The 19,642-nt window shown below is 44.8% G+C and overlaps 1 protein-coding gene across 1 annotated transcript in view; it reads left to right on the top strand.

The window, feature by feature from the left end:
• The window catches only part of fhad1 (forkhead-associated (FHA) phosphopeptide binding domain 1), a 131,719-nt gene that overhangs the window by 14,361 nt on the left and 97,716 nt on the right, over positions 1-19,642 (top strand). The window contains exons 6-12 of the mRNA XM_059638058.1: positions 1,077-1,310; positions 4,380-4,503; positions 5,489-5,619; positions 6,668-6,745; positions 9,085-9,189; positions 11,131-11,238; positions 13,199-13,285. Of these exons, the coding sequence (XP_059494041.1) occupies positions 1,077-1,310; positions 4,380-4,503; positions 5,489-5,619; positions 6,668-6,745; positions 9,085-9,189; positions 11,131-11,238; positions 13,199-13,285 (867 nt within the window). The remainder of the gene's footprint in view (positions 1-1,076; positions 1,311-4,379; positions 4,504-5,488; positions 5,620-6,667; positions 6,746-9,084; positions 9,190-11,130; positions 11,239-13,198; positions 13,286-19,642) is intronic.

Below are 19,642 nucleotides of genomic sequence, written 5' to 3'. Positions count from 1 at the left end.
GCCCACCACTTTTCCCCCTGGAAGAACCCAGCATCTGATAGAATACTGATCAAACTGACTATATAAAGTTAATGAGTAATTAATTAATTTTCTTTATTTTCCTGATGATATCTTTATGCTCCCCATGTTGCTCTCTGAATCAGTTTGTGTTTTCTATGGATTTTGTTTTTGAGGTGTGAGCTCGTGAAAGGTTCTATATAAATGTAGGTTTGTCTTTGTCCCAACCTCAGGACCCAGTGTGCTGATACTATGAGCTTTACGGGAAGTATGTTGTCTTTTTTTGTGCAGAGAGGCTTTAAGGCAGAGGTGGAGAGCCGTCCATCGAAAACTTGTCAACAGTTTGTCATGCCTTGTTTTTTTAAAAAAAATTGAAACAGTAGAAGCAGCCTGAATGAGTCAGGCCAAGCTTCCACAGAACCAGGAGTTTTAGTTTTCATTTTCAATAGCAGCTGCTGGGGTTTTGGGGGTGTGGAAGCTGTTTACTTCCTCTCTCTTGGTTGCAGCTAAAAGCTGGGGCTTCTCTTCCTGTTGCTGGAGTTGCATGTGGACAATCTGTATTTCTGAATTTGTCTTTGTCAAGTGTATGTCTATGGATGTTGCGATATTGCAACAATGTCTGCTTAGTAGCTAAATAATCTATTATTCTGTTTAGTTTTTCAATGGTGTTAATTATTCCAATGTCATCTTCCCTTTGTTGTCTTTTAACTGGAGTGTACAAAAGTGTTTTGCTTCAAATCTGATAGTTTGACCAACTAGTTGCATCTGGAATGCAACACCTGGGCACTTACCTTAAAAATAAGAAAAGGGAAGATCTTGGCTATCTTCTGAACATTTTGAGAAGGTTTGGGCTAGCTCATAGCACCGAGGTTATAGATATTTTCGTAACTATCTGTTCAGAGTTGTTATTAGACATCTCTCAGGTGGAACATGAGCCTCCTGGCTTACAGTTAGGGACACTAGCATTGCATCACAACAGCCCTTGGTTTCCTGTTAAACGTTAAATTTCCTTGTTCAAGTTAATGCAATTGTATCAAAGCATTTGAACTTTGTCATTGTTGATTGGGCTTCAATTACAGGAGCATCAAATCCTCCGCATGGGGGATGAAATAAGCCGCCTCACTGTTTTCGAAAGTGAGTCCAAGCGTAAAGATACTATCATTATTCAGCTGCGAGATGAGGTGGCTGCTTTGAAGCAGCAGCTGTCCCAGATGACTCCCAGCCAGAGCGATTTGGAAATCACTCAGCAATTAGTGACACTCGGCTGTGACATTGATGCTAAACAGGAGCAAATTGAAACGCTGAAAGATGAGGTACCATGTTTTGCCATGTTCGTTTGTGTACTTTGCTCTTGTCTAGTGCACTCAGAATAAAATGATTTGGGATAAAAATCTGTGCTCAAGGAATTCCCGTCAGTGATGATTGTAAACAGCCATCGCTTAACTTACCCAGAGGCTTGTTTGACATAGTCTTTTGACACATTTTAACTTGCTTAATTGCAAACTTTAAATTCCTGCACTAACCTCAGTTGGCTTTTTAGGGTTTGGACACAGCACCCAGAAACAAATAAAAGCAAAGGGATAAAACAAAATGTTCAAATTGAAGTTGACGAAATCTTGTCACTGTTTGCATCCTTGTTTGTAGGTTTTAGAATGTTTATAATTTACACTGCAGCCTCTAAAGCTGTCTGATACCAGCTCCTCAAACTGAAGGAACATCAGGGAATAGGAAATAGGAGCTGGAGTAGGCCATTCAGCCCATCAAACCAGCCACCACTCAGTATGATCATGGCTGATCTGATTGTGGCCTTAAGCCCACTCTCCTGCCTTCCATCCTCTCAGGGCCTTACATGTTTCAAGAGAATCACCTCCCATTCATCTAAACTCCAACCCGCACAACCTTTCCTCATAAGACAGCCCCTAAGTCCCAGAAGTCAGCTGAGTGAACCTTCTCTGAACAGTTTGCAATATAAATGCAGGGCGACCATAACTGTACACGAAGCTCGAGGTGCAGTCTTGCCATTGCCATGCACAGCTACCATTGGATTTCTCTCCTTTAAGGCTGTCAGTTAGCTCAGTTGGCTGGAGGGTTGTTTTCCACTGCATAGTGATGTGAACAGCGCAGGCTCAATTTCTGTACCAGCTGAGGTCACTATGAAGGTCCTGCCTTCTCAACTCTATTCCTCGCCTGAGGTGTTGTGACCCTGTGATTAAACTGGCAGCTAGTCATCTCTCCCTAACGAGAGAGCAGCCCTCTGGGACGTTCACCTTCATCCTATTTCTATATTCCACCCCTTTGCAACAAAGTGCAACATTCCATCTGCCTTCCCAATGACTTGCTGATTCATTTTGGCGATTCATGGAAAAGGACACCCAGATCCCTCTTCAACACAGTTGTCTATGGTTTCTCTCCATTTCAATCATATTCTGCTACTCTATTCTTCCTGCCAAAGTGGGAAAGCTGTCACTTTCCCACATTACGCTCCATCTGTCAATTTATTGCACACTTGCTGAGCCTATCTATACTCATTTGCAGACTCATAGTTCATGTACATACGTGAAGAAGGCAGTCTGATAGTGGTCATTGGATGGAAGTCAGATTACGCTACCCTGGTCATAGAGCCGTAGAGGTCCACAGCATGAAAATGGGCCCTTCGGCCCAACTTGCTCATGCTGTCCAGTTTTCTTAATTTAAATGAGACCCATTTGCCTGTATTTGGTTTGTATCCCTCCATACCTGTACCTGTCTAAATGTTTCTTAAATGACAAAATTGTGCTCGCCTCCACCACTACCTCTGGCATCCCATTCCAGACACTCAGCATCCTCTGAGAGAAAAAAATTACCCCTCTGCACCCTTTTGTGTCTCTCCCCTCTCCTCTTAAACCTAGGCCCTCTAGTTGTAGAGTCCCCTACCCTGGGGAAAAGCTGTCCATTATCTACCTTAACTATACCTCTCATGATTATCTGTAGCTCTATAAGGTCACCCCTCAGTCTCCTGCACTCCAGGGAAAAGAATCCCAGCCTATCTAACATCTCCTTATACCTCAAACCTTCCAGCCCAGGTAGCATCCTGGTAAATTTTTCTGCATTGTTTCTAGTTTAATGATATCCTTTCTACAGTAGGGCTGCCAGAACTGCACGCAGTACTCCAAACGTGGCCACACGAATGTCTTGTACAGCTGCAGCAAGACGTTCCATCTCCTACATTGTACTCTGACCGATGAATGTTAGCATGCCAAAAGCCTTCTTCACCGCCCTGGCTACCTGTGACTCCATTTTCAAGGAGCTATGTGCCCTGTACTCCTAGATTTCTTTGTTCTATAACACTCCCCAGGACCCTACCTTTAAATGTGCAAGTCCTATCCTGGTTTGCTTTGCCAAAATGCAACACTTTACATTTCTCTAAATTAAACTCCATCTGCCGTTCCTTTGCCCACTGGCCCAGTTGATCAAGATCCTGCTGCATTCCCCAATTACCACCTTCAGTGTTTACTATACCACCAAGGTCAGTCTCATCTGCAAACTTACTAACCGTACCTCCTAAATTCTCATCCAACTCATTTATATAAATGAAGAATAAAAGTGGACTGAGCACCAATCCTTATGGCACATGCTGGTCACAGGCTTTCAGTGTGAAAAACAATCCTCTACAGACCTTCTACCATCAAGCCAATTTTATATCTAGTTGGCTGGCTCACCCTGGATCCTGAGAGATTTAACCTTACTCAGCAGCCTACCATGTAGTACCTTGTCAAAGGCCTTGCTAAAGTCCACGTAAACAACATCTACCACACTGCCTTCATCTACTTTCTTGGTCACCCCTTCAAAAACTCAACCATATTTGTGAGACATTATTTCCCACACACAAAGCCGTGTTGTCTATCCCAAATAAGTCTTTGCCTCTCCAAATGCCTATAGATCCTGTCTCTCAGAATCCCCTCTAACAACTTACAGATGTATGGTGCACTGTCTGTAGTTCACAGGCATATCCCTGCATCCTCTCTTAAGTAATGGCATAACATTAGCCACCCTGCAATCTTTGCGTACTTCACCAGTGGCTCTGAATGATACAAATGTCTCCACTAGGGGCCCTGCAATTTCCCCTTAGCCTCGCACAGAGTTCCTGGGATACCCTTTATCAAGTCCATAGGATTTATCTATCCTAATGTGTTTTAAGACCTCCAGCACCTCCTCCTCTTTCAGTTTCCATTCCCTGGTCCAGCAGGGGTTAGGTCAATTGTATGAACTCTTTGAATGTCACCTACAGACTGCATCTCCCAATCACCTCACCTCTACTACGTAGACATGAACTATGCTCCAGTGTGCAAAGAATGAGGGCTGACAGAGGGTAATCAATTACCTCATTGACTCTTTGCTTAAAGATAACCAAGCTTCAGAAAGGCTCCAGCGAGGTGATGCGGCATTCTCTGACTGAGAGAGACCTGGAGATCACTAAATTGAAGAGCGAAACTGAAAAGTTGAAGAAAGACAATAATATCATTACAGGTAGGACACTGACATTGTGGGCAATTTCCTGACTCTGTGGTTGTCTGAGTGACAGAAAGATAATTGTCAGGGTCCATGCCGAAAGAGTGGTGCTGGGTATTATCAATGGAAGGGGTCAGGGCGAAGGGGTTTAATGGATAAGGTCAGTGCTGGGGAGGTGTCAATGGATGGGGTCAGGGTAGGGGAAGGGGATTAATGGATGGGGTCAGAGTCAGTTTTCTGCCACCCAACTACCGCTAGCTCACTGGAGAAGTGAGCTGAGCAGGAACTATGGCAATGCACTGCCTGGAGCCCATCCAACAATGCACCGTTCTTGAATAGGTGAGGGACTGCGTTCTCTTCATGGGCCCCATTCCATTTCATTGCTGCCTTATCCCTGACAGAATACCCACATCTGCTCACCCTTGCCTTCTCCCCTAACCCTTGATCCCCTTACTAATGACGAATTGATCTATCTCAGTCTTAAACACACTCAATGATGAGGCCTCCACAGATTCACAGAAATTCCTCCTCATTAGAGTCTTGAAAGGTTACTCCTTCTCTCTGGGCTGTGCCCTCAAGTCCTAGTCTCTCCTAGTGGAAGCATCAGCTTCTTGTCCACTGTATTCACTCAGTATTCTCTATGTTGCAGTACGATCCCCCCTTATTTTCCTACACTCCATTGAGTACAGGCCCAGAATCCTCGACTGTTCCTCAAATGACAAGCCATGTGACAAGTTGAAATGAACTGTTAGCTCATTAAAGATGTCCTTGCCACTTACTGAGGAAGAGAGATGGAAGTTTGAGACTTGCGCGGTGCTCGTTGGTGAATCATCTGGGAGGCAGTGGCTCACCTCCATTGTTTCCATGACCTCAATGTCTATTCAGCATTAGACCAGGTTAGCAAGGCAGACACATTTGGGTGGGTGAATATTATCAGGCCCAGGGAGCATGGGTAGGTCATTGTCCAATCCCTCTTGACGTTTTTCTGCTCAACCTTGGCCAGGGCTGGTGACCAGTTTGCAGCGTGACATCACTGCCAAAGACCAACAACTGCTAAAGCTCCAAGCAGAGGCTGGGAAACTGAGGACAGAGATCCAAGAGAAGGATGGTCAGCTGGCAGCCATGTCAGCTAAGGTAGGCATTGGGGCAGGAAGGAAAGGGCATGACTTAAATAGATAAAAACCACTGAGGTAGGAGACATAACCTTAGGGAGGTGATAACCTTGTGATTTTGTCATTGGGTTAGTAACCCAGAGACCCAGCTAATGCTCTGGGGACCAGGTTCAAATCCTGTCATGGCAAGTGGTGGAATTTGAATTCAATAAAATATCTGGAATTAAGCATCTGATGATGACCATGAAGCCAACAATCAGGAAAAATCCACCTGGTTCACCAATATCCTTCAAGAAAGTGTGAGAAGGAAATTTGGGTATGACAAGAGCTGACCTATGAATCCACATGGAATTCCATTAGAGTGTTACGTCGGAATCTTCTCTGGGACAGACACTCCCGACATGGGCTCCATAAACAATCATTGACCTGTAGCGTGAGGCTGCTAAGATTATTTTGTAAATAATCTACCACAACAGGAGGTAACTGCCACCCCTGCCCAGTCAGGTCTACATGTGAGTCCAGACCCACAATAATCTTTTTGGGTCTTAACTGTCCTCTAGCTGATGAGGGATGGGCAATAAATGCTGCCCAAGCTAACAATGTCCTTTTTCTGTTGTTAAATATAAGGAAGTGGAGCTGGCTTGATGGCCTACACCTTATGATCTTATGTGAGACGGAGTAGGAGAACTGAGGCCAATTCCCATGGCTTTGATTGCTACTTCCCCGACACTGTGTCCAGCTGACTTAGCACCACCCTGAGACTGGCTATGAACCATTTTGTCCTGGGCAAGATCAAAATACTCAACTGGGCAAGTAGCATCTGTGGAGAGAGAGAAATCGAGTTAACATTTCGGGTCAATGCCTTTTGCTGACTAAAAACCATTAGCCTGAAACCTTGACACAGGATGAAAGGGGTTTTTACCTTCTGGAGAACATTTGCATTTTCAGAACACGCTTGAACATTTTAAAGCTGTTTTCTTTTCCTACACGGATCCCAGGCCTGCCCTGAGTGAGTGCCCCTCGGTCCTCTTTGTATCCAGTATCTAATTTAACAATCCTCTTTGGTTCAGTTTTCCAGAATGCGAGAGTCGAGAGAGAATCAGGAGGAGCTGGTGAACAAAGAGAAGGAGCTGGTGACCCAGAGGCATGTGAGTGTAAATAGAAATGTGCAACTCCATCGGATGAGTGTTTTGGGGACATTTAGTTCTTGTCTCCTTTGAATTTCAGCCCTCTAGTCTTGAAGGTCCAGATTCTGGATGCAACTTGTCAGTGAGGGTTCAGTTGATAGCACTCCTGCCTCAGCTGATATGCCGTTGCAGTTCTGAGGGATCACCTCACTGTTAGCGGTGATATCTTTTATACAAGACTTCAAACCCATCTCCTTTCTCATGTGAGAGACCCCATGACACAGTTTTGAAGAAGGGCTGGGGAGCTCTCCTCAGTGTCTTGACCAGTTTTTATCCTCAATAAACATCACAGAGCAAACAAGATACTCTAGTCATCATTGTACTGCCATTTCCCTGAGCTGATTGTGTGCGGATTGACTGCAGGGCAGTGTTTCCCACATTACAACGGTGCTGAAATTTCACAAACCCCCTCATTAGCTTTGAAGTACTTTGGGATGTCTGATGGTTGTGAAGAGCGCTGTATAAATGTAAGCCTGTCTTTTCTTCAACACTCGTAGCTAATTTGTCTCAGCTATTGTAACACAATCCATAGCCTATGAACAGAACCAATCAGAATTTGTGGTTTGAGCTTTCAGTGGTTGAATTAATTTAGACAAAAATACAGCATGTGGGATTCAGGGTGCTGTACTGGCATTGATTGAAGATTGGTTCAGTGAAAGAAAACAGACCGGGAATATCTGTGTCACTGTCATGTTGGTGGGTAGAGTAACTGTAGTGGAGTGTGGCAAAGATCAGTGCTTGGCCTGCAGCTGTTCGCAACCTAAATCAACGATCCAGAGGTGGGGACCAAATATAATATTCCCAAGTCTGCAGGTGACATGAAACCAGTGGGAGCGTGTGTGTGGTAAGGATGACCCAAGTGGATGTGGACAGGCTGTGTGTGAACAGACTGGTATGTAACGTGGATACTTTTGTAGGATGAATAGAGATGCCTAGTATTTCTCAAATGGTCTAAGGCTGGGACGTATTGATGTTCATGAGGGACTGGGTGTCCTTGTTCATTAATGTTAAAAGCTGACGTTCAGGTGCTGCCAGTGATAAAAAGGCAAATGATGTCTTGGCCACAGGCGACACAGTGACGGAGCAGTATTGTTATCAGTATTCCAGAATCCCAGGTTAATGTCTGGGGACCTGGGTTCAAATCCCGCGGTGGCTGATGGTGAAATTTGAATTTAATAAAATTCCAATGTAACTAAGCTAGCCATTTAATCATTGGCGCTTTAAAATAAACACATCCCAAAATGTCAGCTTTCCTGCTCCTCTGATGCTACTTGGCTTGCTGTGTTCACCCAGCTCTACACCTTGTTATCTTTGGTTCACTAGTACCGTTTAACAAAGGAAATTTGTTGTCCTGGTCTGGCCTGCAGTCCCACAACAGAAGAGATGCTCCCCTGGCTGGGGGGCTTCTAGAACCAAACTTTGCAATCTCAGGATAAGGAGCAAGCCACTTAGGGTTGAGATAAGGAGGAGTAAATCTTTGGAACTCTCTATTCCAGAGCGCTGTGGAAGTTCACTCATTGAGACTGAGGCCAATAGATTTCTACATACTAACGGCAGTGAGCAATAGTGGGATAGCATGGTCAGATAGATGTTCAGATAGATATCAGCCATGATTTAGAATGGTTGAACAGGTTTGAGGTGCTGAATGGCCTGCTTCTGTGTCTCTCAGAACTTTGCAAGGAGCACCCCCCCTGCCTAGGTGGTTATGACGTTTTGAGATGCGTGGAAGAGAGAAAAAACAGGGAAAGGAAAGGTGAAGGGGTTGGTTGAGTTGTAGTGTTGCTAATGACCTGTGGCGTGGGGAGGAGCAGAAGTTCAGACTGCAATACTAGTTTATATAATGGACCAGGCAAAGCTGCATGGTTCAAGTTAAACTTGGTGGGGGGAAGGGGAACTGATTCTTTTCCTCCAGGGTGTTCCAGATTCCTGCCAGAAGTATCTTGGTAATTAGACAATAGAAAGAACCAAATAAATCACGAGTTGGGAGAGGGATGGTCGGCTGCAGATTGGCTAAACTATCTCATGAGAATAAATTAAGGCTTGGTGGTGGAAAAATGTTGATCGTAAATGAGGAAACAGCAGCTTTAATAGTGGAGATGTGAAAATGAAGAATATTGTGGAGCGTTTCCACTGACCTCAGGATGTTACCTGCTAGGGCACAGACTATATGCAGTCTACAGGAGAGAGGGTTCGTGGAGCTGAATGGTCTTTTCTCAGCCTCTACTTGCTGATGCTGTATGAATGTAAATAAGATGAAGGGAAATAAGTGGAAAATGAATGCCCCTCTGTGTTTGTGCCAGAATGCAAAACGGCTAGAGAGTCGGATGAAGGAGTTGGAGTCAGAGGTCAAACAGCTCCGCAGTCAGCAGGACGACATGAAGACCAGTGCATCTGAGGGGAAACAGGTAAGCAACAGAAACTCCAACTATGAGCCCCTTGGCTTCTACAAAGACATTCCCTTGCGCTCAGGTACCATTCCATAGGGTGATCTCACGAGTCATTCACTCAAATCTCATTCTCTAAGCGTGAGCCAGAGCAGGGAGCACCGATCCTGACTCTACCTTCACCTCCAATATCCACAAGCCCACACACATCTTTGCTTTCCAGTGGGAATTACTGGACAGTAGTCTAGAGCAGGTCTACTGGACAATTTCATAGAATCCCAACAGTGTGGAAACAGGCCCTTCGGTCCAACAAGTCCACACCAACCCACAGAGCATCCCACCCAAACCCTCCCCTCCCCATAACCCACCTAATCTACACATCCCTGAACACTACAAGCAATTTAGCATGACCAGTCCACCTAGCCTGCACATCTTTGGACTGTGGGAGGAAACCGGAGCACCCAGAGGGAACCCACGCAGACACGGGGAGAATGTGCAAACTCCACACAGACAGTCCCCCAAGGGTGGAATTGAACCTGAGTCCCTGGCTCTGTGAGGCAGCGGTGCTAACCACTGTGCCAGCGTGCCATCCTCTCTGCATGTCCTGTTCATCCCCGAACCGTGGAGGCAGCTTGTAGGTGTCGGTTTGGTTAAAAGTGAAACCAGTGGTTAGAGCTGAGACTTTTCTGGGCAATTTGCTCACTTTACGAAGTGACTGGAGAAAGTGGAAAGTCTGAACTTTGTTGAAATGCACGGAGATGTCACAATGCAACTTACCTGCAAGATGGTAAAAGATAAGGAGAGGCTGGATTGGCTGTGACCTGTTTCAATCGAGCGTAGGAGGCTGAGTGGTGACATTACAAAAGTTTATAAAATAATGAGGGCCATTGATTATGTGAATGGCAGGTGTCTTTCCTCTAGGGTGGCGGATTTCCAGACTAGGGGGTATATTTTTAAAGCGAGAGAAGAAAGATTTAAAAAAGACGAGGAGCAATTTTATTTTTACAGAGTGGTTCATATGTGGAAGGAGCAGCCAGAGGAAGTGGTGGATGTGGATACAGTTACAGCATTTAAAATGCATTTGGATAAGTACATGAATAAGAAATGTTTTGAGGAAGAGGAGCCAAACACAGGCAAGTTGGACTGGTTTAGTTTGGGTCTTGGTTGGCATAGACTGGCTGGACTGAAGGGTCTGTTTCTGTACTCTATGACCCTATAAGTAGTTGGTAAAATATGCCATGCATTTGCACCCACCGATCAGGTACTGGAGTCAGCCATTCAGCCCCTCAAGCCTTACTAGTCATATCTAAATTGGTTACAGAGAGGGAGCTGTTGTTTCTCTGTGATTTAATGAGACCGTCCGGGCTGACATTTCCAGCTTAGTTTCAGTGTGGGAGTGCTGTATTGCTGGAAATTTGTCCTTTAAAAGCGATGTTTCATCAAGTATCTCACCCCTGCTCATGAGTTCTTGCTGTCTACGAAATGGCAGATCCATTTACCTACATGGGGTCCATTTTTAAGGTGAGAGAAAAGTGATTTAAAAAAGACAGGGAGTCAATTTTTTTACACTGAGGGCAGTTCATGGTTGGAATGAGCTTCCCGAGAAAGTGGTGGATATGGGTGCAATTACAACATTTAAAAGGCGTATGGATAAGTGCATGAATGAGAGAGGTTTGGAGGGATATGGGCCAAGAGCAGGTAGGTGGGACTAATATATTTTGGGATTATTTTCAGTGAGGAATGTTGGGTGAAAGGGTCTGTTTTCATGCTGTGTGACACTGTAACTATGACTGCATGATTGTAGTTCAAAAATTTGTGTTTTCAAAATTTTATGCAATGTTTTTGAGACACATCTAATGAGATCTATGTAAATGAGACAGTTTGTTTATTTTTAAACCTTGTGTTCTATTTTCCTGCTTTTTTTTGGAACAAATTTACTCCAATGCTGTTATTTTGTTTTAGATCCAAGAGCAGCTTCAGGATGAGCTGGAGAGGACCAGGCTACTGCTTCAGGAGATGGGCCGAAGGGAGAGGCTGGTGAGGGTCGATCTGGAGCAGGCCCAAGCCAAGGTTAGAAAGAAAGCTGCCGTATTTGCCCGGAGACTTGCAAGCTCGGATCACGGCTAAAACACATGGAACTGGACCAGCAAGGCCAGGGAGGGAATAGCTTCAAGAGCTGCGCTGTAGCATTGGTCAAAGTCTGCCAGGAGATGAGAGCAGCTAGTGTGCTCAACTTGGCTCAGTTGGTGGTTCTGGCTCAGAAGAAAGTGCGGTGTGTCCCAAGGTTGTTGAAGCATGCTTCACATATCACTGTCATTTGATACACCGTATGGCCAAACTGCCACACTTCATAAACTTCAACTCTTCCTAAATTCTGCTGTCTTCATCCTAACTCATCACAAGCATGTTTGCTTATTGCCCCTGTTCTCACTTCGACTCCCAGTTAGACAGCGCATCAATTTTTAAGAATTCTCATCCTTATGTACAGATCCCTCCATGGACTCATTCCTCCCTTTTCCTGTAACTCCATCCAAACCTGTCGTCATCAACAACTTGCATTTATAAAGTGCTTTAGCACAGGAACCATCCCAGCAGTCCTCCGGGAAAAGTGACCCATTGAGCATCCCTGATTTTTAATGCTCCATCATCGGTGACGATGTTTTCAGCTGCTGAACTCTAAGTCTCCAATTCCCTCACTAAACCTTTCTCTATTTCTGCGTAAGATGGACCATACCACTTCTTCCTTTGAGCAAGACTTTATGCTAATTTTTTTGTTATGTGACTCAATGTCAAATTTTATTTGATAATGCGATGCTGAAGCACTTAGGATGCTGTTACAGAGAACCCATACAAATGCAAGTTGCTGCTGTCACTTTTATACACATCAGGACACAAGTGTAGAGCAAAGGCTGCGTTGTAGGAATGAGGTGTGGATGGTGCCATCTTCAAATGAGATGCCAACCAAGGTGCTGTCTGTCTGGTTCCCTTGGCCTCCATGTCAATGTTATCCTTGTAGAAAGGCCAATTCATGTTCTCACCAGCAGATTTGCATCTAAACGCAGCCAGATCCTGAGGCAGGACTTGGTTTGAGGGACAAAATAATTTCTGTGGGGCATGTCCCGATGAGTTGTCTGTCAAACTATTGAATAAAGTTTTGTGTCACTGACCAGGATGGTTAAACCCAGGGCTAATGTGACCCTGTCACTCATATCATTGGGAAAGGACGATTGTATTTTGATAACGCATTATCATACCTCTTAGGATGTACCAAAGTAGTGAATTATTTTTCCATCTCGTGGGGAAGAGCATAACTAGATACCATCAACATAAGATAGTCACCTGGAAATCCAACAGGGAATTCGGGAGAAACTGCTTTACCTAAAAAATGGGTCAAATGTTGGACTTTCACAGGGTTAGTTGAAGTGGACAGTATTGATGTATTTAGAAAGCAGCTAGACAAGAAGGTGAGCACAGCCTCCAGCATGGATTGATTGGGCTGAATGTCCTGTTTCTCTGTCATATATTCTACGTGAATCTATGTAGCGTGGAATCCCATTTGTTAAGTTAGCTGCCAGTTTACGCCGAACAACAGCCCACGGGGAGCCCAGTTCTCTGGAATATTTTTGCGACGATGGTTAGAGGACGAATATTGCTCAGGACAGCTCGCTGCTCCTCTTCAAATATTATGCTGTATTAATGTCAGCTTTGCACAAGAGCCTGGATCACAGTTTGAATCTTTGTAGAATGGCAGCACCCCATCCTTAACAACAGCATTTCTCCCATTGGAACGTTAATATCGAGTAAGTGGTGAAGTCCTGGAGTGAGACTCGAACTCACAATCTTCTAACTCACGGCCACTTTGCTACCAACTGAGCCAAGGTGACATTTGCAGGAATGCTTCTTTTAAAACTTGAACCTGCAGAGGAACATATTTGTATCAGAGTGAGGTCTACTTGGCAATTCAGCTGTAATGTTGAACTTGAGTATGTCTCCCGATATCATCCTAAAATATCCTATTGTACTTGTGCAGCTGGAGCGATTCCGAAGCCGAATCATACAGACCACGTACTCTGCTCCAGGAGTTCAGTCTCCTGAAGAGGCCCTTTCAGATGAGCAGGTGGGTTCCTGTTATAGTAGCAATGAGTTCAGCTCTTTATTGCTGTACAGGGGCCAAAGAGAAGATCAGACTCAAAGAGCAGGGGCCCCTGGGTCCTGTAATCTGAGATACCCCAATCTAGCCAACTCATCAGTGAGCAAGTAACATGCTGACAACCTGCTTCTACTCACTGTGGTTTTTGCTGTGCTGACTGTCCCTTGCTTATACTTTCCTGATTCACACAACAGTGCGACCGAATATTTTACATTCACGTGAGGAGCCAGACTGGGATTCAGTTTAATGTCTTATTTCAAAGATGACATTTCCAAAACTGCAGCATTCTCTCAGTACTGCACTGAACACGTCACCCCACTGGAGTAAACCTACAGCCGACTGGCTCAGAGGCGAAAGTTCGACAAACTGAGCAGGAACACTCTCTGTTTATAATATCAGTCAGATGCAGCAGGTTTACTGCACGTTAATGCAGAGCAGGAGTTGATGCTGGGACCTTCAAATCGTTACTGTGCAGAGGCTCAGTCTCTTAATCCTTAGGGTCAGAGAGGGTCGCATGGTGGCTCAGTGGTTAGCACTGCTGCCTCACTGCGCCAGGGACCCAGGTTCGATTCCACCCTCAGGCGACTGTCTGTGTGGAGTTTGCACATTCTCCCTGTGTCTGCGTGGGTTTCCTCCAGGTGCTCTGGTTTCCTCCCACAGCCCAAAGATGTGCAGGCCAGGTGGATTGGCCATGCTAAATTGCCTGTAGTGTTCAGGGATGTGTAGATTAGGTGAGTTATAGGGGGATGTGTCTGGGTGGTTCAGTGTGGACTCGTTGGGCTGAAGGGCCTGTTTCCACACTGTAGGGATTCTATGAATCTTAGAGCAGCAGGTCAAATGAAGTGGCATTTTGAACACAAAAGTGTGCTGCTTTTGGTCTCCTTATCTGAAGAAGGATGGAAGGAGTGCAACAAAGTTTTACCAGACTGACTCCTGAGATGGCAGGACCAACATAGGAAGGGAAGCTGGACTGGTTAGGATTGGGGCTTAGAGTGAGGGGGAAACCTCGTAACCCTGTACAAGTCTACAAGACTAGGCAGGATAAATGCAGGAAGGATGTTTCTGATGACCAGAGAGCTCTGAACCAGGGATCCCATTCTTAGGATATGGGGAGTGCCATTTTGGGCTGAGATGAGGAGAAATTTCTTTACCCCCAGAGTGGGGAGCCTGTGCTATTCTCAGCCATTGAAAGTGGTTGAGGTCAAAACATGGAATGCTTTTAAGAAGGAATTAAATATAATTCTTAGAGCTGAAGGAACCAATGGGTATGGAGGGAAAGTAGGTCAGGGTTGGATGATCAGCCACGATCAAGCTGAATGGCAGAGGGGGCTTGAATGGTTGAATGGGCCGCTCTGATTTTGCTCTGGTTCTGTGCTGGCTGAAGAAAACGCTGTGCTCTGTTGGAACTTGCTAACCGGTTTAGCCTGGCTTTGGGTAGCCCGTTGCAATACAGGCCAGCAGCAAGGTTGGGATACACTGTGTGTGTTCTGAGCATTGATAACTTCAGCCACTGGCCATGTGTATCATTCTCTATGCTGCTGAATCTGAAGGAGCACTACCGAGTGTGAGCTGCATTTTCAGTGGTGCCAACTTTGAAAAGAGACATTAAAGTGCGACTCGATCTGATTCCTCATGTGGGTGTAAAACATCATGTGGCATTGTTGGAAGAGGTGAAGGACATTTTTCCAAGGTGTCATGGAGAATATCTATCCATCAGCCAACACCCCTAAAAAAAATCTGCTGATGATCCCGTTACTTCTGGTGGGCACTAGATGTTTCTAAAATAGCTTGTGTCTTTCCTGCATCACCAGACTGTGTATTTTAAAAGTAAGGAATCATAGAATCCCTACAGTGTGGAAACAGGCCCTTCAGCCCTACAAGTCCAAACTGACCCTCCAAAGAGCACCCCACTCAGACCCATCCCCCCCATCCCCTCCCTGTAACACTACATTTTCCCTGGCTAACATACCTAACCTACACATCCTTGAACACTGTGGGGCAATTTAGCATGGCCAGTCTACCCAGCCTGCACATCTTTGGGCTGTGGGAGGAAAATGGAGCACCCGGAGGAAACCCACGCAGATGCGGGGAGAATGTGCAAACTCCACACAGACAGTCGTCCGAGGGTGGAATCGAACCCGAGTCCCCGGCGCTGTGAGGCAGGTTGGCTGCAAATGGCTGTGGTGGTGCTGGAGGTCAGGAGATGGTGCTACATGGGTGAAGGTCCTGTCTAATTGTTGCCTGTGGGCCTCTTCTGGAGATTCTGGATGTTGTCAGGTTTTAGAACATAGAACATAGACTTCCATTTTGCTATGATGCTGTCCATCGTTCAGACTTAACCAAGACTGACTGTCTAGGCTTGTACAGGATAAGTGGCCATTTAGGTCCAGAGTCAAAACATCTTCATCCGAATGAAATTGAAGTTAAAATGTATTCCGGAGCAGTAATTTTCTCACACATGGGATAATACCTGGAGGCTGCTTTATCGAATGATCTAAAGAATATGAGTCAGCTTTTCATTTACTTTACTGACTTGCTGATGTATGTTGCTGGTGTACAAGTTTAAGCCTTGTTTTCTTCCAGGAATTGTCTGATTAATGATGAGTAAATTGTAATTTTGCATTATAATGATCCTATATTCTGAGAACGTATTTGAGTCATAAAGAATATCATTGAAACTTGACATTGCAATGAGACTACACAATAAAAAGCACTGTACTCTAAAGTAACTCATTGTACTTGGAGTGTCTTGAAGTGTTTCTGAAAGATCATATCAGTTTGTATACCCACTCTTGCTGTTAGTAATAGTAACAATGCCAGCTATTTCCAGCTATAGAATCTTGGAAGGGTTACTGCCCAGGAGTTGGCCATTTGGCCCATTATATCAGTGCAAGCTCTCTGCAAGAGCACCTTACCAAGTGTCACTTCCCTACTTCTACCCTGTAGCCCTGCAAGATTTCGTCCTTCAGATCACAATTCTTTTGAATGCCATACTTGAATCCAATCCCAGCACATTCTCAGGTACCACGTTCCAGATCTTAACCGCTTGAAACGTAAAAACACAATTTTCTTGTGTTATCATTACTTCTTTTGCTAATTACTTTAAACCCGCGTCCTATGGTTCTCCAGCCTTCTGATGATGGGAACAGTTTCTCCCTATCAATCCTGGACAGAGCCCTCGTGATTTTGAATCCCTCTACAGAATCTCCTTTCAGCCTTCTCTTCTCTGAGGAGAAGTGCCACCGTCTCTCAGATCTGCCTGAAGTTCCTCACCCAGTCTCGGAAATCTTCTCTGAGCTGACTCCAATTGCCTTTGGGTCCTTCCAAAAGTGTGGCCCTCAGAACTGGGTACAATCTTCCTGCTGAGGCCAAGCCAATATCTTATGCAGGTTTATCATAAGTATCCTGCTTTAGTTCTCTACACCCCTATTTAGAAAACACACAATCTGGTGTATGCATTTTTAACCACTCTGTGCCACTTTCAGTGTATACATACTTCCATTTTATTGATACTTTGCTCCCAGTTTCTAGACGTGTTGATGTGTTATGTTCACTGTGTTGATTTTGATCCCATCTCCTCTGTTTAATTATGTGTGTGAGGTCTAACTAGCTTTGATCTCCCAAGCACTGCTTCATGAATCCATGGGGCTTTCCTTGAAACAGCATTGCATACACACCCTTCTCTGAGAGTGTGGTCAAAACATCCGCTGTATTCTAGATTTCTCTGCATCATATGACCGTCACTTCATCTTTCTGCCATAATACATCATCAGCATTGTGCTTTCTGCTGATATCTCATTCCTCCATCTCTCTCCCCAAGTCTATACCCACCACCAACTTCCTGATAAACATCGTCGTTTCAAAGTCTCAGCATTTGTGACCTTGGTGCCTTAACTCTTTATCTCTCTGATCTGGTTCTGGATTCATTTTGAGGTGTTTGATGTTCTGTACTCTTCCTTTGCTCAGTGTGAGTGTTCCCTCTCTCGGGGAAGAGTTCTCTTGTTACACTTCTTCGGACAAATAGTTCCACATTCCTCTTGGTTTCTAGTTCAATTAAATGTCTGTGTTGTGATTTCATCTGACAGTCCCTTGATCTGTTAAAATCCTATGTGATCTCAGTTGTTATGCTTACTTTATAATCATTCTTTCCCTCTGTTGATGTCTTATCCAATCTCTCTCCCTGATCTCTTGCTCTGGTAGCTCTTGCATTCTTTTATTAACATTTCTATCCCGGATGTTTCTTTGCTCTTACTTCACACATTTTCACACTGTTGCAGATGGAAATAACTCCAGGGAGGCTGGTATCCGGTCACCAAGTCACGCTTTATATATATACGCTGAATTTGACCTGAAGCTATAGGTGGCACTGCCTTGACCTCTTTAAGTACTACTTAGCATGGGTTTGTGGTCTGTTATTGTTACAAATTTAAGCCCAAAAAGGCATTGGTGGAACATCCTGACTCCAAATATGACCGCCAAATCTTCCTTCTCTATCTGGACGTATTTACGCTCTGCATTAGCCAAAGTCCTGGAATCATACACTGTTGGGGGTTCCTCTCCAATGGGGCCATCTATGAGCTAGTACCACCCTGATGCCGTTTGGGGAGGCATTGCATGTCAATATCAGATCTCGCTTGGGATCATAGTGTGCCAACACCTTAGAGGATGACAGCTTCACGTCCCTTAAAGCCATGGCTTGGCTATGCAACCCAAATGATCCTTTTTAAAAGAGTTGATGCGAAGGAACCAGGATGGATGCCAGGTTATGTATGAAATTTCCATAATAATTTAGCAGCCCAAAGAGAAACCTAAGCCCCAGTACAGATGTGGAAACTGGGGCATCTTTGAGCGCCCTCACGTTATCCAACAGCGTAACCCAGTCTTGTTGACTGTAGCCCATGCAGGTCACTTAGAGTGCCTGGAACATACATTTCTCCCTTTTAAGGTGTATGCGCCCACCTGAGAGAGATGTCTAAGGACCAACTCCAAGTTCCCTATGTGCTCCTTATTGGTCTTCCCGGTTATTGGCACATCATCTAGATAAATGACGACCTGGGGTAGCTCTTGTAAAATGTTCTCCATCGTCCACTGAAAAACCACACAGGCTGACGATACCCCAAGTGGCAGACTTATTTTTGGTACAAATCCTTACGGGTATTAATTGTAGCATATTTCTGGGAATTCTCATCTAACCACAATTGCAGGTACACATGACTTATGTTCAACTTCGTAAAGGACAGGCCTCCTCTACCCCCCCTGACCACCCGCAGCCAGCTTTGTGTATAAATCCTCTGTGTGAGGGGTTGAGTACTTCTTCCAGCAATGAAAAACAGTTTGCCGTTTGTTTAAAGCCCCCACAAAGATGAACCGACCTGTCGGACATCACAATTGGTATGGCCAAACTGGACGGGTTTGACGATTCCTTCGTTTTCCAGCCTTCACATTTCTACCTCTACTTTTGCCAGTAAGGCAAATGGAAATGGGGCAGGTCTTGCAGAATTGTGGAACTGCTTCCTGGTCAATATGTAAGGTAGCCTTGGCTCCTTTTATAGTCCCCAGACCTTCCTGAAAAACCTCTGGCTATTTAATCAGGGCTTCATGCAGGCAGCCATTTTCTTATAGAAAAATGTTGAGTCAATCTAAGTGAATCTTTCTCAACCAACTTTGCTTCATCAAGATTGGGCTCAAGCCTTTTACTGCAATCAGTGGGAACTGAACCTAAGCTGCTTCTCAGACTGAAACTGAAGTTCTACTCTTAATCTGTAAAGGTTCCCCAGTATAGATTCCAGTCTAGCCAAGGCCTTGCACAAACGTAAGGTTTGGAGTCCAGAGTGAATTATGTTAAAGGTCACTGGGCTGGCATCAATCTCTATTGGAACCAGGAGACCAATAACCAGTTCCAAACCAGATGTAACTGGATTTTCCAGGGTGTGCACTCTCCAGGATACCAACCTATGAGCTCTCTTATTCAATTTGGGTCCAGTGGGAATCTTTAACAGTCTCAAGTCCACATATAGGCATACTGCCCCAGATCCTGAACGTTAACCGTTTAGCTGAGGCTTGGTTTTGTTTCAGGGTTTTGCTGAGGGCTGTCCCAGAGCCCCTCTGTTCAGGATGTGAGTGAGGCTATGCAATTGACTTCACTCGTGTGGTGTTCTCCAAGTTTAGTCAGACTGGCGTGGGTGTCTACTTTCTTTGTTACTCCAAGGTAACCTTCTTCGCTGTCCACTATGCCAACAATTTTGGTGTCACCTGCAAACATATTAACCAGACCTCCTATGTTCACATCCAGATCATTTATATAAATGACAAAAAGCAGTAGGA

This window comes from Stegostoma tigrinum, chromosome 28 (genome assembly GCF_030684315.1).
Source record: "Stegostoma tigrinum isolate sSteTig4 chromosome 28, sSteTig4.hap1, whole genome shotgun sequence".
In the NCBI taxonomy this organism is placed as follows: domain Eukaryota; kingdom Metazoa; phylum Chordata; class Chondrichthyes; order Orectolobiformes; family Stegostomatidae; genus Stegostoma; species Stegostoma tigrinum.
This window is presented reverse-complemented; position numbering and strand designations above follow the sequence as displayed.